The sequence below is a fragment of the Marmota flaviventris genome, chromosome 5 (genome assembly GCF_047511675.1).
Source record: "Marmota flaviventris isolate mMarFla1 chromosome 5, mMarFla1.hap1, whole genome shotgun sequence".
In the NCBI taxonomy this organism is placed as follows: domain Eukaryota; kingdom Metazoa; phylum Chordata; class Mammalia; order Rodentia; family Sciuridae; genus Marmota; species Marmota flaviventris.
This window is the reverse complement of record NC_092502.1, coordinates 7,200,128-7,226,766: the sequence shown is the minus strand read 5'-3', so window position 1 is coordinate 7,226,766 and position 26,639 is coordinate 7,200,128. Positions and strand designations below refer to the sequence as shown.

Sequence of the window (26,639 nt, the reverse complement as noted above, 5' to 3'; positions counted from 1 at the left end):
AACAGAGACCTTCAGATTGCTGGTGCTAGAACACTCTCTGAGCCTGGCTCATGACAATTCCCCATGCACTCATTGACTCAGTTTATGCCAATGTAAAATGAGGACCACACCCTGTAACTTTGCAGGTTCTGTTAGACCGAAATTGATGCACATGGATTTGAATTCAGTTCTTAGCCCCTGGGAAAGCACACCTGAAGGACCAGGTCTTTGCACCCACCCTCACATCCCGTGTTACCTCCTGAACTCACCTTGCCTTCCAGCGTCCCCTGCTCACTAGCTGGCCATGGCTCAGTGTGTCCATGAGCTGATCTGCTGCTCTCATCACACAGTCGCAGCCCCGCCTGCCAGCCCTTGGCCATGATGCTTTATCTTCCTGATTTCCAGGACAATTCCAAGTGATGGGACCTCGGTCACCAGTCATCGCCGTAGTGGGAACAGGGGCCGAGTTCCCCTGCCGCCTCAGCCCCTCCACGGATGCCCAGCACATGGAAGTCAGGTGGTTCCATGGCAACCACTCGGGCCTCGTGCACTACTACAGGGACTCCAAGGACTACCTGGAGCAGCAGCGGCCAGAGTACCATGGGAGGACGGAGCTCCTGAGGGAGAACATCACCAGAGGGCAGGTGGCCCTGAGGATCCACCCCATCCGCCCTGCAGATGAAGGGGACTACAGGTGTTTATTTGTAAGCTCCACCTACCACAATGAAGCACGGTTCCATGTGGAGGTCACAGGTGAGCCTGTCAAACAGAAGCTCTGATTCAGTTTTTATTGATATTCTGTTTTATCAAGAGCCATATTGATGCCATCGTGTATGGACAGAGTTGGGCTAAGCTACACAAATGCTAGATATGATGCCAAGAAAGGTAGAGATGTGAGGCTCTATTTTTGTCTTTCTTACGTTTTAATAGGAATCTATTTGCATCTCCACATGGTCAACATAATTCCAGGGAGGGAAGTGGAGGGATTCTAGCGTGCCTCATTTCTGATGGGTCCCAGAAGCCCACAGCCTGGGCTTTCAAACCCCACAAGGAGCCAGACAGAGGGAGAGAGACTCCACAACCCACCATCAGGCCTGAGTTCAGTGCACCTCACTTCCATGCACATCCAGCACGATCCTGGGTGGTCTAATGTGGTGTTTCCCACCCTTGCCTTCTGGTTTACTTGGGTCCTGCATAAGTTCATGCCCTTCTGTATTGCTCCTGGTCAGATATGAACCCCAGGAAAGTACCTGTCCTGCCAGGTGAAGGAGGAAGGAAGGGTCCAGCTTCAGTGAGAGGCTGAGCCTGCATTAGCCCCCTTCACACACATCTTAAAGCCTCAGAAAGAGTTTTTGTATCTCCCTCCTCTCAGGGGGCCCCATGAGAAACCAGCCGCCACCATCAGAGGGCATTGAGCATACTGAGCTTCTGAAGCCAGGGCAGGTTGGACCTGTTCATCTCCTGTATCAAACAGGGGGCAGCCCCGATGCTCCACTCCCACGGCTTCCCCAAGTCAGGGCAAGTGCAACTGAGATTTCCACTCAAGCATAAAGAGCAGGTAGAATGCTGAGGAAAACGAGGTGGAACTCATGTCAGCCTCCCCTAGAGCATTGTTGGCATGGAGCACTAGCTATAGCAATGAGTTCCACTGGGCTCCTTATCATGCTCTGGGTCCCCACTGTGCCCAAAGTGGGTTACTGACTTCCTTGTGTTCTCTGCGGGTGGAATGCTTGGTATTTCAGTAGCTATAGAGTTTAGGATGCAACTTTCACAGCACGCACATGGTGAAGCCAGAATTCATGAAGGGCCAGGCCTTCCCAAATTATCACAGGCCTTCAGGGCCATCACGGTATAAATACTGGAATAGTAAGTGACAAAATATGTTTCTAAACATGAGATGCTTCTCCAAAGAAAGGCTTCTCTGCTGCCTACTTGAGGCAGCGTCCCTTGGCACACCTCCAGGCAGGCTGTAGTTTCCATCATGTCCTGGTGATGACAGTGGGAACCATCACTCTGAGAACCTGCTATTCTCTTTACTTAAGCCAGGAAAATGAAATAGCCTGTTTCTTCACCTCCTCCCTGTCTAGACCAGGTGTCCTGGGTTGAGCCTCTGGGTCACACCCACTGGACTCCACACAATGCAGCGTGGTGCTGGCTGCTGCGCCAGGTTAGGAGGCCTCACCAGAGCCCAGCTCCTGGTGAACCGCAGGTCCTTGGATTGAGCCTGTGGCCCTCTTCTCCAGAAGGCCTCAGTGTCCTGTGGTGGTCTAGGTTGTGTGGTTTCTGGGCCCACATGTCTTCACCTGCTCCTCCCTCCTAGAGGAGTGAAGTTTGGTTCAAGGTCAGAAATCAGTGCCTGCTGGAAATGTCATCCATTTGGGCAGCCCCAGTGTACTGTGTGTCTTAGAGAAAAGGTTCTCCCACACCTTGGGTTTAGATAGACCCCACGCAGTCCCCAATCTTTAACCATCAGTGGTGCTGCAGGTGCAAATCTTTGCAGAACCCCAGCCTTCGGTGAATTCTGAAGCTGAGTTCTTAAAGCCAAGGCTCATCCCTGTCCCACTCCCCAGCCAGCTTCACAGGAGCACAGATCCATGGACTAACATGTTGTGGGAGCCTCAGGCAGATGTTGAAATTCTCCTCTAGGAGAGAGGAAATACCACTTAAAGCCTTGGTGTCAAGTCATATCCTCAGTCTCTTTGCACTAGCAAAAACCATGGGTTTCCCCCAAGGATGGTCTCAAAGTTAATATCTCAGATTCTCAAAATATGTAACACAGGGGACAGTGGCCTGAATCAGAGAACCACCTTACTCTCTTATCCCCAGAAAATCTGGCACCTTGACGCCATGTTTCTATAAAGTCCTGCTAACTGAGCTCTGTATTTTTAGAATATACTAAACACAAGCCCATCTTTATTGAACTCATGAGGACACAGCCAGTGATGAGACACAGAGGGACATGTTTTCAAGTGAAAGGGCCAGGAGGGACAAGTGGAAACTACCCTCTGTTTCCTTCACTGAGCAGCCCTGTATGCTGAACTGTATGTTCTTATTATAGAGCCCCAGCTACTCCCTGGCTTCTCCAGCCCCTGCGCTGAGAGTGTCACCCATGTCCTAGGGAAAGGGAGCTGCTGTCCCGAGAGCTGAAGCCACTGGCTCTGCTGTGCTGCTCCATGTCAGCACAGGAAATGGGGCCGCTGGGCCGAGCAGGCATTCCCCACTGCTTCTCAAAGCCCTCAGCTTCTGAAATGACCCTTTCCTGTTCAGACACTGAGGTCCCTGCTGTGCAGGACACCATGGGCTTGAACATTCAATCTTCACTCCAGATGTTTGTTTAGGGCCCAATTAGCAAGGCCTCAGGAGGTGACAAGAGAGGGTCATCAATAGACTCTCAGGGCTTCCATTAACAAATCACCACAAACGAGTTTGCTTGAAACAACAGAAGTTGTTTATTTATCTAGATTTATTTACATTTCTGGAGGCCTTCAGTTCAAATCGAGGAGTTGGAGAGCCAGGCCCCAAGGCCCCTGGGGAGAGCTTCCCTCTCTGATCCAGCTTTTGGCAACCCAGCTGTCCCTGGGCTTGTAGCTTCACCATCCGGTCTTGAACTCCACATCTGCTTGGCTAATGTCCCTGTGTCCCTAGGTCTAACTTTTTTCTCTTGTTAAAAAGTTGCCAGTCATATGGGATCAGGACCCACCCTAATCCAACTCAACCTAGTCTTTACCAATTATCTGAAAAGATCGTGTTACCAAAGAATGTCACATTCACAGGTATGAGGGTGAGGACTTGACCATGTCTTTATAGGAAACCGAACTCAACCCACAATGGGCGGGTTGACCCCCGGTACATTTGTTTGTATCTTATCATTTCTGTTAGCTAAGATTGAGATTATTCACTAACCTGCAAACGAGTGTCCTATAGCAGAGCTTCCTACCTCAAGTGCAGGGGTGTTGGGCACAGGTCTGCCGCAGCAGCTCACCTGTGAGGTTCCACAGTCCACGTTGACCTTGCACCCACCATGGCATGGACTCCTTCTTCACTACCAGGGATGATTCCCAGTCTCCCTGCACTGCAGCCCCAGGAAAGAGGAAGGGGCAGGAGGCAGGGGCACTTCTCCTTAGAAACAGAGTCCATAGCACATGCAATTGCCACTCAGCCCCTGTGGGAAGCTCCAGGCCACTCCTAGCTCCAAAGGGGCTGGGGCATGTGGTCTCCTGGGTGGCCACTGCCACAGGTAGGCTTACCTTGCCCAGGTCTGCGTGGTCCAGAGTGGCGGCTGCTGGGTGCAAACTGCTTTTCACATTTAAACCTAATTGACACTAAGTGACAGGCAAGTCCGTGCCGCAGTTCAGCCAGGCACGTAGTGCTCCGCAGCCTGTGCAGCAAGGGATGGCCAATCTGACGGAGGGCCCCGACCATATCCAGGAACATAGTGGTGAGCTCCTCTGAGAAGGGCCAGGATGAAGGCCTGGAGGCCAGATGTGGGACTCCCGCTGGGTCCTCATCACCACCAAGGGCAGCTGCACAGGCTGCTCCTGGATTGATAACGAGTTTGGTGTCCAGTTTTCCAAATAACCAGATAAAATGATTAGTATGGCTTCAAAGGGTGGAAAGGAAAAATAAAAAGGACGATAGGGACTCGTATGTTAAATGTTGACATGGGTGATTTACTTTATTCCCCCTAAAGTCCTTTGTGGCCAGTATTTATTTATGGATTGATTGATTAGTTTTAGTCCCACTCCCAGTTTACAAAGATGACCAGCAGACGTAAGTTCACACCACTTGAAGTGGCTCAGAACTTGAAGAAGCTGTGTCTGCCTCTCTTCACTTTCCAGGCTCGGGGTCAACCCCTCATATTCATGTTCAAACTGACGATGCCGACGGCCTGAAGCTGACCTGCACATCCATGGGGTGGTATCCAGAGCCCGAGGTACACTGGGAGGACTCTCTGGAGCAGCACCTGACCCCAGCCTCAGAAACCAAGACGACAGATGGAGACGGCTTGTTTGAAGTGCAAACCTCCATCATGGTGGACAAGAGCTTGAGTGCAAATGTGTCCTGCTTCATAAGGAATCCTGTCCTCAGCTCTCAGAAGGGAGTGTGTGTCTCCTTAGCAGGTCAGTGCCCTCCGCATCATATTCTTGAGATCTGGCCATTGAGAGAGAGGATGTGGCTAGCAAAGGCCCGCCACGGACAACCCAGAAGGATGCAGCCATCCACCAGTTTGCAACTCCTCCTACCCAGAGAGCTAGGAAAACACGTCTTCTGTCCTGTTTTATAATTCTCTCCATGGCAAAGAAATGCCATTAGTTTATTTTACAAGAATATGAATGCCTGCATGTGTGAAGGCATTCAGAGAGTAAGGGAGCATTGTAGGATACTGCCAGTTCTCTCCTCTGACCATCCAGCCCACTGCCCAGGGAAACCACTGCCAACAAGTGCAGTGCAGTTGACATTGATGAATTGAGGGGATCCTCTCCGTGTCGCTTTCCAGCTTTGCAGATTTGGGTGAGACTGACCTTCCTGTTCTCAGTGCCCAGGTGTTAGGGAGCAGGAATGAGAGGGTCTCCCCATAGAGTGTTATGAGGTTAGCTGATGCAGTCATGCCACCAGCACAGAAAGACCCCACAGGCTCTATACCCTCCCACAGTGACTGTGCAGGCATGAAGTCTGCCCAGATGGTTCAGTGCACAGTCCTTTAATAGGAAATGTCTGGATTTGAGGTCTGCAAGTCTGCAGAAGGTGCTCCTGACACCCCATCTGCTTTGGCTCCTGCAGGGTCACCTTTTGCTACCTCCTCTCTGCCCACCTGCAGGTCCACAGCAGGGCTCTGGACATTCACCCTCCTGTTCCCTCCTCCTCCCTGTACCCAGCTGGATGCCACACCTGCATGTACAGACATTAGCATCGTCCCCTCTGGGAAGCCATGCCTGAGGCATTTGTACCAAGTTTCCCACTCAGTGTGCGTGACTTTGGTCATGCACGTCATCGTGGGAGGGTAAGCCCCTGAAGACACTGGGCTTATTTCATATTCCTCCTCCTTATTCCTCTTTCATATTCCTCCTCCTTATTCCTCTTTCATATTCCTCCTTCTTAGAACAGTACTAAGGAAGGACTTTGGGTCAACACTCTTTTATGCCTTAGTCTGGGAAGTCACATTTGTTTGAAAAGTTGGAATCATAAAGAAGACAAGCACTAATGTCAGAGGAGTAAATTACTTTTTTTAAAAAGTATTAATCTTAATAACATAAGCTCAGAGGAGAGCAAAGGGATGGAGCCTCCTTCTCAGAACTATACAGTGGAGAAAGGAATAGACATTTAACAGGAAATGATGAGCTGGGATTACAGCCGCAAAAATTATAGTAATACAGAGTTTTTGAAAATCAAAATGTAGAAGATAAAACAGAAAAAGAATATAGTTCTTCACATTTATGTTGGAAGCAATTACTATATAAGTAATAATTTCCCAATTGATTAATTTATAAGCCTTTTGCTAAGATTTTTGGATCAAAGTAATCCATCAACAATAGTGTCCTAAGGCCTGTTTTGAACCAATCTTATTAAGTAAAAGGTGTTGGCAGTAAAGGTCCCCTATGTAAGGTATGATAGGTGACATCAATATGCACATGCATTGTGAAGTATTGCCTTAATCAAGCTAATTAACATTCATCAACTCACATATTTATTACATTTGGTGTGTAGTTAGTGATGTACTCTCTTACAGAATTCCAAGTATACAGGGCTTTATAGTTAAATATAGTCCTTCAATGAGTGGCCTTGATGCCTCTCTTGAACCAACCCATTGTTAAAATATTTGCCCAATAGTCACTTTGAACTGCTGGCCATGGCCATTTCAGAAGAGGCCCTGAGGGGAAGTAGAATTCTGTTTCTAGAACCTTGAACAGGAAACCTATTTGCCAAAACATCACAACCCCTCCCTGATCCTAGAGAAGCTCCCAGGACTCCTCTGCACTGTTACTAGGATCACAAATACATATATGTAAAAGTTAATTGCATAGAGAGGCCTCGTGACAAAGTCCCTTAGGAATGACCTAGTAGGGGGGAGAAGTGGACAGAAGGAGAAACGTGGTACTTTTGAAGATATTACTTATTAAAAAAATAATTACAAGTCACAAATACAGAGATGCTAATGTTAGTTAAATAATAATGGAAAGGTGGTCAATGGGGAAGAAGTCAGAAAGAAGGAATTGGTCTGGGTGTTCTGTTGTCCAGTAGAATGACGATAGATGATGATGAAGTACACCACAGTTTTAAAAAGCTAGCAGAAAGGTTTTTGTATGTTTTCACCAAGAAGAAATACTATTTGAAGAGAGATGAATGTTAACCCAATTTGAACACTAAACACTGCATATGTGTATCAAAACTTCATATGGCACCCCATAGATATGTAGAATTTGTGTTGATTTTAAGAAATGTTCTTAGTACATAGGTGGCTGAAGAATTGGTTTTGTATCTTCACTGTGTTTAAAATTTCTTACAATTTTTAGTATAAATCCTCTGTGTCTCCATACCTCTGGAGTCGCAGGGCAGCAGGAGTCTCTTCAGGGTCCCTGTTTCCTCGGATTACCAGGAGAGGGGCCCGGAGTGGGAAACTGGGCCCTTCCTGACAGTGTCCCCAGAAGGACATGTGGTCCAGGGACCCTGAGAGAGTGTCCTGTTTTGCAGAGGGCTTGTTCCCCAGCTCCTGCACCTGGATGGTGGTGCTGGCCGTGCTCGTCTCTGTCCTGGTCCTCGCTGCAGCCATCTGTGCTGTGTTCCTGCTTGCCAGGAAAGACAAAGGTGAGTGGGGACAGACCGAAGGACTGCTGTGCAAGAAAGTCAGGAGTGGATGAGGGGCAGTCTTCAGAATTAAAACTGAGAAAGAATAACCTGAACAGGAAACAGAATTCACCTTCACCTTCTGGCCTGCGTCTTTCTCAGATGACAGGTTTCCTCGTTGAGGCAGCCACCTCGTCATGAGAATTATGTGTGTGTCTATGGGATTGTTTTCAGATCTGTCACTTAAATAGTTGCATTCAAAAACTATAACCTCCTATGGATGTATGTGTCTGTCTGTTTGTCTATTTATCTGTCTCTCCATCCAAAGATGGCCAAAGGCTGTGGTGTTTTCTCTTAGCAGAACCCCTTAGTCAGCTTTAGGGCATCTTCTCCTGTCCTCAGAGTGCCAGTGTTTTCTAACTTTGAAAGATGCATGCTGGATCAGGCTCGGGTGACTCCTCTAGGAACAGTCACAGGATTTTGACAGATTTAAACTGCACTCAGGCCAGGGCTGCATGCGCCTGTCTACCTTTTCCCAGTCTCCAAAGAAAGCATCTCCTGAGAGAATTCAATTCCATGCCCCGATTCTCACTCCAGGTGGGCAGTGCTGGGATTGAAGCCAACTGTTGGAAACCTGGGTAGCCCAGGGAACTGTGCAGGATGGGAACCAACTGCTCATCCGTGGGCAGTGAAGGGAAAACGCTTCTCAGAAAGAATCACTCCCAGGAGGGCTGGAAGAAGAGCTGAGGCCTTGCCTTCCAGCATGTCCCCCAGTTTGTTGGAAGGTTTCCCTCCATCAGCATCAATGCCAGTGCTGTCCAGGCCCTGACCAGCCCTCCTGTAGGACCAGGATGTGGCTGCCTTAGACCCCTCTATTGACAGATGCTCACCCCATTGCAGTATCCTGAGAGCCAGCTGCACGATTTACTTCCCCTATTCCTGCAAAGGGAGTACTCATACAGGGTGGACAGAAACCAGGGTGGGAAGAGATGCCTGCCCTGTGCACGTGCTGCTCTTGGGCCTCCAGTCCCTGCAACGGACATTTGACAGAGCCCTGCCCAGAGTGTCACATGGCTTGTCCCAAAACATGATGTTACTAATGTTGTGCAACTTTAGAAGACAGGTTTCTTTTTAATATGGAGAGATGTTTGAAGGAACCAAAAATAATATTTGGAAGCCAGAAAAGAATCCAATAGAAAAGTATAAGAAGAATGTTGGTTATTGATCAAATAATTTGACAACATGTCTGATAATTTGGAAAATTTTTCAAAATGTACTACTTCAATGTCACCAGTCATCATTTATTCAAAATATCTCATTCAAATTACGATCTTCACTGTTTCCCTTTTGTATCATTTTAATTCGATAATTATATCAGCTTGAACTACAGAAAAATATCAAATAGTGTGTGTGAGTGTGTGTATGTGTCCAATTGTTAGGAGCATATATCCAAAACAATTGCTTAACTACCCTGAATAAGCTGTTTTCTTAAGATACATTGTTTTGGGTCCACATATGCACTCTTTCAGCTCAAACAACATTATCCCAAAGTGTGTGGAATAGGCTTATCACACTGATTTATCATATAAAGGGGGAAAAGGAATATTTACTCTTATTAAGTTGGTTCTACATAAACCAAATTTGAAGAAAATATAGAAAGTAGTTAAATGTAGAGAGTGTAACTGCATAATATTTGTCTAAATTAAACATTTTTTTTAGAATGAAAGAGATCCCTGTTAGTATTTATACCAAAAATGAAATAAAATGAGGACAGCCTGGGGTTTCTCAAATTGGTTTCCATCACCTCTCTACTTAGGAAGGGCTTCTGGTTTTGGGGGTAGAGTAGCTGGGCACAGGTTTGAGGGAACCCCACAAAGTGTATCTTATTATGTATCCCTTTGATTTGGGAGTCACACACATGCATTACCTATTGAAAACAATCAGAAATAAAACTTAGAAAATAAAAAAGAATGATTTGAGCCAGGTGTGGTGGTGCACACCTGTGGTCCTAGCTTGGCAGGCTAAGGAGGGAGAATGGCTTGACCAACCTGGCAACACAGTGAGACCCTCAAGTCAAAAATGACTGATTTATCAAGGAATGTCTATATTCATGCTGAAATGTGGGCGTTTATCTGTTAGCGTGCATTAATTGGGAAGCGTCCATGTATCAAGGTGTCTGGAGAAGTCAAGGGCACAGGCAACACAGGTGTGACTCTAGTTCCTATGGGGAAAGTAACGTTTCCCACTTTCTAAATTTCCTGGTGCCTGGCGTGAGGTCCAGTCCAGGGATGCTGCAGTGGTTGGGACCTGGTCTGGTTACCACCAGGGCCCATTGTGTTCTGCTTGGTCCCCAGGGTTGTACAACAGAAAGGCGGTCAGACTTCTTAACTGAGCTAATGGGAGGACCTTAGGTCACTGAGAGTGTGAGGTGGTTCTCGCGCCACCCATTGCTAGTTCCCTTGAGAAATTTGCTAAAGAGGGAGCGGGTCTGGGTCCTCCTCCTCCTTCTGTGTCCTGCACATTGCTAATGGGATTTAAAATGCTGCAATCTTGGTGAAAAGCAGCCTGGCATTTTCTCAAAAAGCTGTGCACAGAATTATCCTAGGACCAAGCACCCCCCTCAGGTGTGTGCCCACAGAGTCAACAACAGGGGTCACCTGCCCTTGAGCGTCCATTGTGGCATTACTCACAAGAGCCACAGGCATCAATATCCCAGGCATCCACGGTCATATGAATGGATGAACAAATATGGCATAGATTCAGACACAAAAAACAAGTTCTGTTATATTCTCTAATAGAGATAAACTTTCAAAATACTACATAGAAAAATAAGCCAAACATAAACAGACAAACAGTGTGTGACTTATTAATATGCAACATTGTCAGATGTGAGTTCCCAGAAGGAAGAAGTGGATTAGGGAACAGCTGGAGCTGGGGTGGAGTCATGGGATCCTCTGCCTAATGCTTAGGTTCCATTTGGTGTGAAGCAGAGCCTGGAAGCAGAGGTGAGGAAGGCACAGCTGTGGAACAGAGCTGTTGCCACTGGGCCACTCACTTCACAATGGTTAAAGCACTAAAGAGTCTGCACCAGAGCAGGCAAAGTTGCTTTCCTCATAACATTGGGCTTGGAGGTAAAAGTCCTGAACTCCACTCCTGGATTAAAGCGTTGCTTCTTTTTTTTTTTTCTGTTGCCCTTTTTTTTTTTTTTCCTGCACCCTGCTCTCTATACTTGGGGAAGACAGGAATGTGGACATTTCTGGGCTCCTTCAACTACAGATAGGAACTCTGTGGGGACCTGATATCTAACTGGATCTGCAGAGCTCTTGTGAGCTGAAAGGCAGCTCCCCCAGGCCCCAGTGAGTCTTACCAATCAATCCATCTTTCTTTTCTTTTCTTAGGTCTACTCAAGACAAAGCACGGTGAGTTGGCTTAGTTTTAACTCACAGAACCTCATCCCCCCATTAGGTCTCTGGAACACATTGTCCAGCATGAGAAGGTGTGGGAAGTGGGAGAGCTCAGAAAGTTCCAAGGAACTCAGGCCATCCGTGTTAGCAGCAGATCAGGGGAAAGCGTGGGTGAGGACGAGCCACCTGCCCTGCTTAACATGCCTGTGTGCACACTTCCAGCAACATCTCCAAGGGGCAGCTGTGCTTTGGTAGTTCCAGAGAACCCAGGCAGAATCACCATACCACTCTGCCTAGCAAGTCTTCTATGAGGACCCCGTAGAGCACAGGCTCTCCAACTTGGGGGTGCCACAGGTTCAGCTATTAAAAGTGCAGAGAGCTGAGCCCTATGCCAACTTCTGGTTCAGCAGGTCCAGGCTGGTCCTAAAAATGAGGACTCTACAAGCTAATGTGTGACGCTGACACTGCAGGGCCAGGGACCACACTGATGGTTTAGGAAGATATTGAGAAGCATTTAAACATCAGAGTTTAAAGTTGATGTATTAAATCTCGATGTAGGAGAATAGTCCAAGGTTGAACACAGGAGGAATGGGTCAAATCCAGCAAGAAGACAAGCAGTTACCAAGTGTGTCCACACCTGGGTCTTACCTACCTGTGGGCCTTACAAGTAGAGAAGAAGATGTAAGAATGAGAAATAGACTGAGATTTACTTCTGAGAGGAAGACAATTTATTCTGCTTTGATTTTAAAATCAAAAGAGCCATTTTGGAAACTCCATTTTCACTCACTTGGTCTATTTGGACCAGGTAAGTGCACCTGCTTCATCCCAAGGATTACGATTAAGATGTTACAAGCTGAAGATGAGGACCTTGGGTCCTGCTGCTGTTGCAAAGACGTCCCTGGCAGAGCAGGCTGGCCCTGGGGGAGGCACTAGGCTTACAGGGTAAAGCTGTTCTGAGGGAATTAGAGAGGGGCAGCACTGCCCTGTGTCCTAGTCCAGGGCTCTGGAGGGCAGATGCTGAGCTTGATCAGAAAAGCAGGTCTCCAGGTCTCCAGAGCAGGCAGAGATTCCCGACAGAGTTGAGGTGCAAGTGTGATCTCTGCAGGCCACTTCTCAGGTGAAGAGCCCCTCCAGGTGAGTAAACATGGGTAAGAATCATCGATACCTACCTGAGCTTAGAAACACAATATTGGAGGTAAATCTCCTTTGGGTCTTGACCCTCTACCTCCAACTAGTTAATAATATCAGAGAAATTATTCTTCAAACAGTTTAAAATTATTTAAATAGAAAATGCCTAATGCCTGTGGCAGTGTTTCCCCCAAGGAGCCCCATAACCCAGAGAACTCTCCTGTACCATAACCCATAACTCTCTCCTGTACCACGGTGGGCACCCAGAGAAGGGGTGAGGGAGAGGGTGCTCAGGCAAACCCATGTGACCCATCCCAATCTGACATGGATGGAATCACAAGCCGAGATCATCCATCCCTGTCAACTGTGACTCTGAGCACAGCCACATCTCTGAGCTCATACACATGGAAAACGTAAATCCCAACTTACACAAGTCATAGACTTTGGTGGCCTGCGGAATAATGAACTGTCAGGATTTTAGACAAGTACCTTTTAACTTGGGCACATATTTGTTTTTAAGATAGGCTCAAGGGACACATGGTGAGTCATTCATAAATTCCTCTCTGCTAAAGTATTTGGCTACAATTTAAAGGCCAGGTGATTTTGAAGGACAGATTTGAGGAAGGAAATATCAATAAATATCAATGGCGAGTTTGAGATTCTTAGTGTCCCTAATGAGCTTGATCAAGCATCCCTTTGCTTTGTTGGATTATTATCTCTGTTATTCCTTCCAGGTTGTAAATATGACTTTGATTCTGAGGAATAAAGAAACTGGTTGTAGAAACTGGGCAGAATGCTAAAGGAAAGGTTGCAGTAAACCCATAAAATCCTAGAAAAGGAGCCAATCTGAAAACAGCCCCATCCACCATCGAGAGCTCTACCAATGCCCACTGTTACCACTTCTTATTTCTTGCTCATTATTTTGCTGGTTTTGTTTGCTTACTCCTTTCCCTGGGTTTGAGAAGAAGGAAGGCTCCCTAATTGTATGTGAAGTGCCTTCTTTGCATTTGCCTCTCTGTGCCTGGAGGATCCTCTCTAACCCTCTGGGATTTAGAATCCTTCCCCATGCCCACACACCAATAACCAAAGAATCTTGCTCTTTATCATCACCAAGTCACACCCTATGAAGTGCTCAAGGACAAAAAACATCTTTGCAATGCCCAGGATTTCTTCCAGTTGTGGCCCTGGAGACGGACTGGCTGGTCTGGGGCATCCTGACTCTTTCCACTCTTTCCATACCTACTCCTGCCCAGGGCCTGGAACCCTGTCCCTGTCCCTTAGTGCTCAGGTCTCACAGAAGAACCAGATGAGTTCTTTGAGGAATATCTTACAGGGAGCCCCACAGAAAAGAGCAGAAACCTGAGGCAAGGGTGGACACAGGCCACAGGGCAATGGCCCTCCACAGTGCTTTGCAAGTCTCAGAAAACCACCTGGGGATGATGAGGAAACACCGTCTCAGCATCTCTTCTGCCTTGTCCTCATTCTTATCTCATATCTGGCTAATCTTTTACAAAGTCATGGCTTGAAAGAATCGAGTCAAGATTGCTTCTCTAGCAAGTCTCCCAGACTTTGATAGCTGTGGACTTATCTTTGTTTATTACTTATCTCATTTCATACAGAACAGCTAATTAAGCAGAAAGGTGAGTACAATTTCTTTACGTTTTGGAGGCAAACATACTGTGGAAAAATGTTTGATATATTACAGTTATGTTACAATTAATTTAGACATAATAATCATCAATTATTTTAAAGTGTATTTATGTCATTTATCTGCTGAAATTATCATTGATAATATTATGAATTGTAGTCACACAGACATTTTAATTTTAAGATTATCACACTGAAGCATATTCACTGTGAATATCTCAGCTTATTAAATGATTTTATTTTTTTAAGGCCACATAAAGCATAACCCTAATCCTAACCATAACCCTAAACCTGGATGCATATTCTTGGTTGGCCTTTTCTATGATTGTTTCTAGGTGAATACATCAACAACAAAATTCTGATTAATTTTCACCTTGATTTTTCTTGTGATTCAGTTTTCAATTTCTCCCTTAATATTATTTTGCTTTATTATGTTGGAAAATACTAACCAAATGTATCACAGAATCAACTCTGAACTTTTTTAAAGGCTTTTTCCTGATCTTATGTAATAAAATTAAAAAAAAGAAAATATCTGAAACTATTGACCCATTTATCCATATTTTAATGATTTTTCTCACAATATATTTTAATTTAATTTTTTAATCTCTTTCAACCTTGTTATTTTTAGCTTTGTTGAGGTATCAGGACAAATAAAGCTTGCATATATTCCAGCTGTACAAGGTGGTGTATACCTATAGAGCTGTAGCTCTCCCTGCTATATAAACATGTCATGGCTAATGTTCTTCTCTGTCTCTCCACATGGTTTTGAGTTAAAGTCCATATTAGTCTAGGTGACTCAGTTCTTTCTTGGTTTCACTGGCATGAGACAGTTTCCATCACTTCACTTTGGGTGTATCTGTCCTTATGGGTGAAGTGACTTTCCTGTGGTTTGTGTACAGCTGCAACTTGTTTCCAATGCCTCCAGCCACTCTGTCTTCTAATGAGAGGATTCAACCCCCTTGCACTCGGGCAGTCAATGGCAACAGGGCTTGCTGCTGCCATGGGCCTGTTTTCTTACTGGTTTCTCCCTTTTCTCCTCCTAGCATCTGTGATTAAATGATTTTCTCCCACAGTATCCTAACTCCTCACTGTTGGATTTTTGTGCATCTCTTAAGAGATTTGCTTTGTGGTCCCTGTGAGGCTTACAGAAAACATAGTTTTAACAAACTATTTTAAGCAAACAGGAACTTAACTGACCACAAAGAAATGAACTGGGCAGAATGAAACTCAACATCTTAACTCCATTAACCAACACACCTCTTGAAAGTATATGTCACAATTTTTATCTTTTTATATTATGTGTCCCTTGACCATTTGCTGTGGCTATGCCCTTGCTTTTAATCTGTGTTTTGGCTTTGTGTTAAGACTATAGATGGATTCCACACGTGGTTACCATGTCTTTACACTGTCAACACAGACCTCCGGGTCCCTGGTTGCACCCCACTTGGCTGACACATGTAGCTGCAGCCCTTCTCCATCAGCCTCTCCATATATCTCAAGTGTTTTGATTTTTCCTGGTGATCTTTCCTTTGGAGTTATCATTTGCTGGGACCCCTGCAGAGCTATTCCTGTTTGGGAATAGCCACCTCACTGCTTGTGAGGAAAGGTGGGGCCTGGTGCCTCCTACTTCTCCATCTGGCCAATGTCTCTCACTGTCAGCTTTATCCTTTATAATATTTGCCCTCTTGTAGGTCTTTGGACTTGCTTTTTTCCCATCTGGAACTTGTGTGTCCTCGGTCACCTCCAGGTTAGCTCTGCCTTCCCTCTAGGAGAGTGGCAACTCTTTGTTCCCCCTGGGGTGGGACGGAGCCCTCCCCGGGCTCCCATTCTCTTGCTTGTCCTGTCACCTTGCATGTTGGTCTGTACAGGTGACAAGGTGGGGCTACCTCTCCTTCACTGCTAGACCTGGTAGCCTGCTGAGTTTCTGGCCCTTGGCTGATATATAACTAACTGTTGAGTGGAAGAATGAATCTTTGTTTTTGAGGCAGATATTGATTAGTATTTTTTTTAATCTATAGACATATTTAAGGAGAAATGACATATAATCAATCATTTAATGTTTCTCAAAATCATTTTGTGTCTGGCTGATGAATTTCATGGAATGATTTTTAAAATTCATTTTTAAAGTGATTATTGATTTATATATTTTTTATTCATTCTTTTTAGTTATACATGACAGTAGAGTGTATTTTGACATATTACACATACATGGAGAATAACTTCCCATTCTTGTGGTTGTATATGATGTGGAATTTCACTGGTCATGTGTTCATATATGAACATAGGAAAGTGATGACTGTCTAATTCATTCTACTGCCTTTCCAGTCCTCTCTCCCCTCCCTCCCACCCACTAATCATGGCCCTCCTCCCACCCCTGCCTACTGTGAGTCAGCATCTGCATATCAGAGCGAACACTAGGCCTTTGGTTTGGGGGTATTGGCTTTTTTCAATTAGCATGATAGCCTCCAGTTCCATCCATCAAATCAGATAGGATAAGAGAAATATGAAATCCATTCTGTTTATTAATCTCAGGTTTGAATATTCTGTAACACCTAATTTTTCATATAATCTGTTATTCCTGGCAATTAATATTTTATAGTGACTTGGTCATACACTGGTATGAGCAATTTGGTACGTGCATTTGACAAGCTTCCTCTGGGCCACAGAGAGTCCCATCTGAACAGTCAGGTCAGGAGCTGCCTAGGAACACACCTGCCTATAGGGGACCAGCCAGACTGTACAGGACCTAAGAAGGAAGAAGTGGTGGTTCCAAAGGGAGTCTTTAAATTGTCCATCTTGCCATAAAGGGACATATTGGGACTGGCCAGTGGTTGCAAGGGCACAGAGGATTACCTTTAAGAATCTTAACACAGAGCCAGGCAGATGAATGGAAGAGCAGGGAATGGAAGAGCCAGAAGCTTCCCAGAAGCTCAGGAGACTGGAGCAGGAAGATGTCGAGTTCAAAGCCAGCCTCAGCAAAAGCGAGGCACTAACCAAGTCAGTGAGACCACATCTCTAAATAAAATACAAACTAGGGCTGAAGATGTGTCTCAGTGGTTATGTGCCCCTGATTTCAAGCACCAGTACCCATAAAGAAGAAGAAGAAGTAGGAGGAGGAGGAGGAGGAGGAAGTCATCAATACAGAGATGTCCTCTGCTGAGACAGGGTCCTCCTCTTTCTCTTTTCAAATCTGCACCTGACCTTTCTTCAGTGCTTTTGTGCTGGGTAAACCAGAGGCTTCGAGGAGATGTGAGAAGATGTCCCCTGTGTGCAGAGTGGGAGGCTGCACTTCCTAGACAAATTATGACCCCAGATCTCTACCACTAAAAGGTTCTGGAAGCCTTTCTGAAGGACTTAGAGTGAGAGTGATTCCTGCCTAAAGCAAGTGGGTTGTAGATCTTCCTATAGCCAGCAGCAAAGGTGTAAGTGACCGTGTGTTATGTGGCCACATTTGGTCAAATGCTTAACTGCTGTTTTGAGAAAACATGAACTAGGTACTACGAAACAGAGATCATTATTGTGACGCTTCCAAAGAAGCTTCTGAGGATCTGTTTACCCTTGATGTCTGAAATACTCCAAATGTGAGGCAGATGAATGGAAGAGCAGGGAAATTCCAGACACCTTCAACTGTTTATGTAGGAGAATCAGCATAAGGTGGAGACTGAGGTAAGGTCCAGCTTGGAAGACCCCAGGCTTCAGGACGGCTAAAGAGCCAGGACTTTAAAACACTAAGGTGTGCATCTGGAAACACTCTTGCTATTTCTGGAGCTCCCTAAGACATGTTGTTTACGTGGAATGCAAGAGGCATCCTCCTTCTTGATCCACAGAATAAAGCAAGCCCTTCTGGAAACCATCCAGAGCTGGCTCTGCCCTGAGTTATTTTATTTGCTCCTGGTCACTTGACAGGTCTTCTCCTCTTTAATACTTTGGTGATGAATTGAGTACCTCAAAGTTAGTTGAGGATGGAGAGTTTGTAACTAATTGTTGCCTGTTTTCTCAGCAGGAGAACCTCACCCGAAACTTAAAGGCATAAAGGGAAAATTTTTAATATTCTGTTCCATATAAATATATTCACAGGTTAAAAAGTGTTTTTCAGTTTGTGTTATGACTTCTTACTCGGGTAATATGAGTTCCTCTCTGTGTCACACACACTAGAACACCCAGCTTTGGTCTCAGGTTCTCTGTTGTCAAATGGAGACCAAATCCTGGGATGGACTGTCTGTGGTTAAGAACAAGAGGAAATTTGTTAATATTGTTTTTTTGTGCTTTTTCATATATAGAAGAAATAGAACAAGAGAAAGGTAAGTGACATTTATTTTTGACCCATGCAGTAGTTTGACATATACACAATTGATCTTTGTGATTGTTGCAACAAAACCAAAATCCATTAGCAATTCCTTTAATCACCTAAAAATAATGTTTGGGGGCAATTAAACCAATATCGTGGTAATTTCAAAGGTCCGTATTGAGCATTCATAGAAGGTAGACAGTCCTGGCAGGGATGGGGGAAAGGCGTGGTGTGGGGCTTCAGCCTTTCCACCTCCCTCGCGCCCCCCAGTGATGACGAGTGACTCCTCCCACAGCAGGAGGAGTGAGCCCATGGGTCCTGCTGAGGAGGGGCCAGCCAGGCCAAGTTGCTGAAGAGCAGGGACTGGGAGTGAGAGGCGGTGGTGAGGAAGGAGAGCGCTGGCTGCACTGCTGTCCAGAGTGAGCCAGCGGGTGGCCTGGTCAGAGGAGAGGGACATCAGCCCTGGGACTCTCTTTCCCAAGCCCAGGCAGAGCCAAGCCCAGGCGGCCAGCACGCAGATCTCGTTCCAGGAGAGAATGTTACCTGAACGCTGGCCAAGAATTGAGAGGCCGAACGGATCTGCGCTCAGGTGGTGCTGCGCATGTCACATTTTCTTGAGGGCAGAGAATGCATTATACGGTTAGGTGGGAGGTTTTCTGGAAGAAAACTAAGAAGGAATCCACTCAGAGATGCTCCAATAAGCAAACAGCCTAAAAGTCAGCCGATTATTTGGTATTCAGTATTTGGTATTAAAATTCACAAATCAGATTTATTCCTGAGCCATTATACAAATCTAACAGTGCCTAATCTATTGAATAAAAACTGTTTCATTGAAGGAAATAAAATCTGTGTGATTTATGTGGTTCCTTTTAATTTATTCATCCATTCATTAATGTTGGTTCACCTAGGAGATAAATAAGTGGTGTTTAGACTTTAATGTGTATTAATGGGATCTGAAATCAGACTGACCTGTTTAAAATTATTTCAGTTCTTAAGATTTCCAAGATCTTGCAGTTTTTTAATCTCACTCAGCCGCATTTTTCATTTGCAATTTACCTATGATAATGCTATTGAGGTGATATCATTCACACTCAAGATTAAAATTTTGCATATTTAAATACCTGAACACATATTACAGATAATGTTATTCTTACTACTACCAGAATCATAGCTATTAATTTCCAGAAAAAGCATGATTCTATCTGCTTTACCAAATTCTGAGATCCCATGAAATCAAAATGAATCTATGGCATCTATTTAATCCTCACTCAATTATTTCTGTGAAATAATAAATTAGCTTAAAAATTAGTTTAAATAATCATGTAGGCAACAATGTATCCTGGGCCTGAATATTCTCCTCTCACATGCTCACTGCTCTTTCACTGACAGAGCTGGTCTATGGCCCAATATATTCATAAAGTATTTCACTACATTGAGCCTCCCATGACCAGGAATTGTTGACCTGTGCATGGTGATAATGAGTTAAGGGTCATCAGTTAGGTGAATTTGCATTTTCACCCATGTCAGCTAATTTGTTTTCCACTTGTTTGTTTTTCAGCTGCACTCCTGGAGAAATGTGGTAAGTTTTAGTTAGCCATTGCATACTGAAACCCACCATTCTGTTTTAGGAAGATAAATCTCTTGATGTGCTCATGAATATGATGATTTCACCATTATCCAGGAAATGGTTGCGGAAAGGCTGAATTCATGAACCTGGGAGAAGTAGGAATCTAGTCCTTAAATTATGTTGGGTTCTAGAGAGAGAGAGTTTCTTCTTTGTCCACTCCAGTGTCCATTGCCCCAAGTCTCTATAACACTGTTTTGCTCTCCCAAGTCCACACTCCATCCAAATGCAGCCTACCACTGCACACACACACAGCCAAGTGCCCTGCCATTGCTCATCCTAGAGCCACAGAATGGTCATTGTCTCTGGAGGGACTGGGCCTGCTCCACTGCACACAGTGCCACTGCCAAGACTCACAGCCCCACTAGAGGAGACAAGCCATAGGGTCCCAAATGGAAGGGGCTCTGCCTGTTCCTAGGGACTCCGTGCCTCAAAACTTACCAAAAATATCCTGCTTCAGCGTGAGACGGCTGTGTGGGTGCCATGCCCAGGGGTGAGGAGCCTGCTCCTGGGCTTGTGCCGTGGCCTGTCGACTCTCCCAAAGGGGGGCTCTCCATGCTGCCAACACATAGAGATTTGTGTGAAAGCAAAGAAGCAAGAACAGCACGGTGGGACTGTTTCAAAGCATCCCACGCTGCTGCCTCCCCTTAGGCACCAGACGAAATGCCACCAGGTTTGCCAGGAGGTGTTGTTCACAATGGTATTTGCAAAGTTGTCCCTGCTTCATCTGACTTTGGAGGGAACTCAGAGGCAGATTCTCTGCCTAGCAAAATCTTCTTCCATAAGGTAAGCTACTAAGTACAGCAGTGCTTCAAATGAGCCTGTGCAAAGAAACCCCTCATTGGATTTAGGATGACTTCAGACACATCCTGTTCTTTAAGCCTTTATTTATTTGTTTGTTTATGTTTCCAATAATTGTGACCAACTCATTCATACAGGGTAAATCAAACTTGGTTTTAATTTAAAATAAAATCAATTGCATTTTTTGGTTTGGGTACCAAGGACTGAACCCAGGGATGCCTAACCACTGAGCCACATCCCCAGTCTTTTCTTTATGGTTTATTTTAAGACAGGCTCTCACCAAGTTTCTTGGGGCCTCCCTAAGTTTCTGAGCCTGGCTTTGAACTTGCTATCCTCTTGCCTCTCCCTCCAAAACCACTGGGATAACAGGTGTGCACCACTGTGCCAGGCTCAAATGCATTTTTAAAAGAATGCAAACAAACTGCCCTTGTATAAGGAAAAGAAAAGCATCATGCATGGAAGAAGAAAAGCTTATAACTATAGTTTATGTTACTTAAATTGGTCATATTGTATTAATCTATTTTATGCTCCTATAATAGAATACCAGAGACTGGTATTTCATATGTACCTTGATTTATTTAAAGCACAGATTTACTTCTTACAATGGCCCAAGGTCATGGCACCAGCATCCTGTGAGGGCCAACTTGCTGCATCATTTCATGGTGGAAGGTGGAAAGGCAGAAGATTTCATGTGCAGCATAGAGAGGGGAAGGTGCCTCGCCCACTCCTTTATCAGGAACTCCCAAGAGAACCAGCCCACACCATGATCATGGCACTAACTCCTTCATGAGGACGGTTCTCCCATTACAGAATTGCCTAGTAATAGTTTTGTCTTCCAACACAGCTGCATAGCAGATTATTTCTTCCACATGCACTTCCAGGGACATTCAGACCACAGCTTTCCATGGTGAAAATTTCTGGTCCCCCACATCTATGTCATTCTCCCATGCAAAATACATTTATTCCGTCTCAATATCCTCAAAGTCCTAATTTTTTCTATCACCAAAGGAAAAGTCTAAGGACCAGAGTCTCATCTGAATCAGACACAGGGAAGAAGACTCCAGGTGTGAGTCACATGGGGACAATTCTTCTCCAGCCCAGAGCCTGTGAAATCAGCAAGGTTCATGATTCCAAATATAAGGAAAGACATGGGACAGGTATACTTTTTTCCAGTTATTATATAAGAGGGAAAAAGGAACAAAGGAGTAACAGATACCAAGCCTAAAACTTCACTGATAAAATAATATCTAGCTGGGCACAGTGGTGCACACCTGTAATCCTAGCAGCTCAGGAGGCTGAGAAAGGAGGGTTGTGAGTTCAAAGTCAGCCTCAGCAACTTAGCAAGGCATTACGCAACTCAGTGAGACCGTGACTAGAAATAAAATAGAAAATAGGGCTGGTAATGTGGCTCTGTGTTTGATTGCCCCTGACTTCAATTTCTGGTACCAAATAATAATAATAATAATAATAACAACAACAACATTAAGATTTAAAGCTGGAAGATAACATAATTTCTACTGCAGATTGATGGAGCACATTGATGGGCTTCCTCATGCCATTATCTTCATGTGTCTATTATTGTGCTTTGATTTTCTCTGTCCTACCTCTACCCTGGCTTCTCCTTCCTTCTATTCCCCCTCCAGAATACTTCCTCTTCTACTTTCAGTTCATCTTTTTACATACAAGGCATTAAGGTCTTTTTTTCTCCACATACTCACCACGATGTTTTGCTCTGTCTCGATCACAGCCATTCTAACTGGGGTGAGATGGTTTCTCATGGTGGTATTGACCTGCAGTTACTCCTTGTGGCTAATGATATTGAATGGTTTTTTATTTTGTTTTTTTGTTTTAAAAAACTTGAAAAGGAACTTTGATCATCTACTCTGGAAAGATGCGGGGACCCATGTCCTTAGCCCTGTCTTCAGGGCTGACAAGGACTTTGAGGATTTACAGAAAGGGGACTGAGGTCCAGTGTGAGGAGCTTACACAGCTGGAGGCTTTGCACAGCTGCCAATGCAGGAGGTCTTGGTCAGGTGTGCCCTGCCCATCCTTATCTCAGGCTGGTCCCACAGGGCCTTGTCCAATAAGGAAGTTGCTGTTGCCTGAGCTGGGAAAGGTGGATGGACTCTACTCTTCACATGATGTCCATCCATCAGCCCTTTTTCCTGGAATCCAGGGTGACTTTGGAGCAAAGAAGGTTGGTGTAAAATGCAAGCAGAGAGGCCGAGTCTTTAGTCCCCCTTTTAGCCCCCCACAGACATTTACAGGACAAAGTGAAGAAGTCCTTGTCACCATCTTTCCTGTCCTCTGCCATTCCTCAGTCCTGAGGGACCTGGAGTGTTGGCCAGTCTGGTCAGCAGGTTCCTTGTCCCAGTGCTAAACTTGTCTTTAAACAATAGCTGGAACATAAAAGCAAAAAGGATCAGAAGTTAAGCCTGAAAGTAGAAGCACCATGATAAATTATAAAGCGGAATATAAGTGAGCCGAAGTCTGAAGTTACCAGTTAAATAAGTCATGCAGGGCTTCTCTCTCCTTTTAGATGGTTCCACAAATATGGGCTACTAAAAATATATAGTTGGGATCATATTTTCTTGTCTTTGTCTAAATACAGGGCCCCTGTCCAAGCTATTTGCTCCACCTTCTCTGTGCAGGAGTCTGGTGGAAGGGCTTTGGTGCCAGGCAACCATCCGTGAGAACCCCTTCTCCGTGACTTGGGGGCTTTACTTAACTTCTGCTAGAGCTTCCACAATTGCACATAGCATCACATTAAAAGGCTTCTGTCTTCCTCTCAAGTCTCCCTGCATCCCTGTTGTCCCACTTCTCATTCCTCCTCTTGTTATTACATTGTTGAACTTCCCTGCTGAGTGTTCAAGACCAAGTAGGTGACGCCTGTGCTGACCCCTCTCCTTCTACTGCTCAGTAAGCTGAGACTTTTCAGGCCTACTCTTAGAAACTTTTGAGAAGCCTCTTGGCCCCTTCAGTCTCTTCCTCTACTAGTTGTGTCATTTGACAGAATGCGTCAAAGTCTTGCTGACCACATGGGGCTTGCCTTGAACTGTTAGGGACATTTCCCTCCCCAAAGACACTCCTCTGAAAAATGTTTGCAGATGGTTTCCTGGCCTCCAGGGTCCTCTTGGTCCCCCTGACTGATAGGGTAGGTGACTCACTCAAGTGGCGAGGCCCTTAGAGAGGGTCCTGGCTGACCTTGTAAAGCAAGACCAAAAATATTTGTTATTTTTCTTAGCCTTTATAATCTCACAGATGAGAAATATAGATAATCTTTACTTGTGTGTCTGCTTTGATCAAAATAAGAAAAAAATTAAATCCATAATAGAAAAGACTAGGCCACTAGTCATTATTTACAAAAATAAATAATATTCAGGCATTAAACTATGCTTGTTACTTTCATGGAAAATATGAAATAAAGTTTAAAATGAATAGAAAAGATGATGAAGTAGCATTATTGGATGGTCTTTTTTGCTGTTATGAATTAAAATATAATATATAAGTAAAAAGATATTTTAACATTTTGTATCTAACTATTGAAAATGTAATAGAATTGATTCTCTCTCTCTCTCTCTCTCTCTCTCTCTCTCTCTCTCTCTCTCTCTCTCTCCCCTCCCTCTCCCTCTCCCTCTCTCTCTCTAATAATATGAATACATACTAAATAAAAATAATTGCCATGAAGAGCAATGAACCAGTGCATGGCAGTTTCTGACACTAGATCTAAGGAGCAGATTCAGTGACCTCCAGGGCGGACAAGCTCTGGCTCTCTGTGTGCCTCGCATGTGTTCTGGGCAGCCAGCCCATGCAGTCCTGAGCCCAGAGATGCCCTGTGTGGTCTGAGGCAGCCAGTTCCTTCTATCCCTGAGCCCAGAGATATGTTCCACATATCCAGTAATGCCACACAAGTCATATAAAATTAAAGCTAAGGATCAAATGTCTCAGAATTTTGTAAATTAATATCTTTCTACCTGTTTTATTTGTTTTAGATAAAATTAACAAAGAGCTTGGTAAGTCCTGTGTCTCTATCATAAGGTAAATTATAAATGTGTCCTGTGACCACTTAGAACACTTACCTCTTCCTATTTACTGTTGCAGAAGAAAGAAAATTCCTTGGAGAACAGGGTAAGTGAAGCCAGGATTCCCAATTGATGTGCCATGTGCCATTACCTACAACAGCCCTGTCCTTCCCTGTCACCCAGTTAACCCTGAACATCTTCATCAATTGCAGGTCTGAATAAAATCCGAAAATTTGCAGGTAAGTGCAAAGTGATTACTCTGTGGGGAAGACTGACTTTGTGCTTGCAATGTCATCTGCAGTTCCATCAGTCCCCCTGTGAAAAAAGAGAAGTGTTTTCCCTCCCCATCTCTAGCACACATTTGAACTGTCAACATAATCTGATTCTGGGCTTACGTTCTTTCCAATAAGCACCAATTTGCTGACTAGGAAAGGTTTCATTTTAGAAAAGACCACAGTGCAGTAGCTGTGCAAACAGGGGTAACATGGTGTCACCTGATCTGAAATAACTTTCTAGGTAAGTGAGAAATCAGTCCTCTCTCTGTCCTGACCTCAGCAATTCCACAGCCACAAGACTGTCTAGATCAAGCAGACTGGTGAGACGGGCTGGTTTCCTTTTCTCTCTTCTCCTAAAGTCTCAGAGCTCTCATGCCTCTCAGGTTCCCCTGATCAACCTGCACAAACACCACCATTTCTCCTTGTAGAAAAGAGAAGGTGGAGAGGGCTGCCTCTGTGGATCCAGTCCCTGCCACCCCCACCGTGGGTACCCTCTCATCTGTTCGACTGTCAACCCTCCACAAGGAGCTGCCTCTGAACATGCCTTCTCAACTCTCTCCCTTGCCCTCCACTTTGTCCAGAGGCCCCGTTCCTGAAGACAGGCTCTGGTGGGGCCTCCCTCCCTCGGAGTGCTGCCTTTCTGGCTGGGTCCTCTGCCTGCTCACATGCTGCTGTCCACCGCCCACCTCCCGCTGCTTGGGCCCTCAGGCACGCTCTGTCTCTCTGCTCTGCATGTAAGGGCCTCCACAGCCACCTCTATCCCTTTGAATCCACCCAGGTGGGTGGGGTAGACCTTGCTTAAATATTGAAGAAATATCCTGAGATCTGTACTGTCATTACCTATGTCAAGGCCCTAACCATGGACGTCTCAACCTATAACCAGTTCCTTTGGAACCTGTGATGAAACACCTCATGTCTGTTGTAGAGATGAAATAGTTCAGGGATAGTTCACACTGAGTCAGAACCGTTTTGTGTTTGGTTGTGGAATGGCCTCATGGGAAATAGCATACGGATCCTGTCCTTACTTATGGAAAGAACCTCAAGTGTGACCTGTTTTTGCCTTGTCTTACAATCTGGATGGTTCTAGTGGAAATCCTACCATTAATTCTCCTTCCTTCTGCAGAAGACATAATACTGGATAAAGACACTGCTCACCCTTACCTTGCCGTGTCACCTGATGGAAAGTGTGTGAAATCCGTGACCAAAAAGCAGGACGTGCCGGACAAACCTGAGCGATTTGATACAATGCCAGCGGTGCTGGGTCGGAACCGTTTCTCCAGTGGCAGCCACTACTGGGAGGTGGAAGTAGCAGGGAACAGCAAGTGGACCGTCGGGATCTGTGTGGAGTCAGTGAACCGCAAAGGACAGTACATCTCTGCTAAGACCCAGAGCGGGTTCTGGACCCTGTGCCTGAAAGATGGCACGTACAAGGCCCTCTCCGTCTCCCACCACGTTCTCCAGGTCACAGGGCCCCTCCTGAGGGTGGGCATTTTTCTGCAGTATAAGGAAGGGTTGATCTCGTTCTACAATGTGACTGAATGTACCATTCTCCACACTTTCAAAAGTGAGTTCACTGAGCCCCTGAGGCCGTACTTCTACCCCGAGCCTGCTGGTGAGAAAAGTACAAATGGCCTTACCATTGTCAAGGTGCCAGCCGCAGACCCTGCTGTCCCTCTCTAGAGCGTAGTG

The 26,639-nt window shown here is 45.2% G+C and overlaps 1 protein-coding gene across 1 annotated transcript; it reads left to right on the top strand.

The window, feature by feature from the left end:
• Positions 1 to 398: 398 nt before the first annotated feature.
• Positions 399 to 26,630, top strand: LOC139705892 (butyrophilin subfamily 1 member A1-like). The gene is made up of 11 exons (XM_071612785.1): positions 399 to 732; positions 1,352 to 1,442; positions 3,652 to 3,752; positions 4,307 to 4,417; positions 4,818 to 5,099; positions 5,761 to 5,980; positions 7,685 to 7,782; positions 18,221 to 18,241; positions 19,787 to 19,807; positions 24,888 to 24,914; positions 26,074 to 26,630. The coding sequence occupies exons 1-11, from the start codon at positions 399 to 401 to the stop codon at positions 26,628 to 26,630; spliced, it is 1,863 nt and encodes a 620-aa protein (XP_071468886.1).
• Positions 26,631 to 26,639: the final 9 nt, after the last annotated feature.

What these genes read in the sequence shown, in the direction of transcription:
- LOC139705892 (XM_071612785.1), top strand. Translation starts at nt 399, where the DNA reads ATGGGACCTCGGTCACCAGTCATCGCCGTAGTGGGAACAGGGGCCGAG. An exon ending in AGTGTGTGTCTCCTTAGCAG is followed by an intron (nt 5,100 to 5,760) that starts GTCAGTGCCCTC and finishes TGGCTCCTGCAG; the next exon opens with GGTCACCTTTTGCTACCTCC. An exon ending in TAAAATCCGAAAATTTGCAG is followed by an intron (nt 24,915 to 26,073) that starts GTAAGTGCAAAG and finishes TTCCTTCTGCAG; the next exon opens with AAGACATAATACTGGATAAA.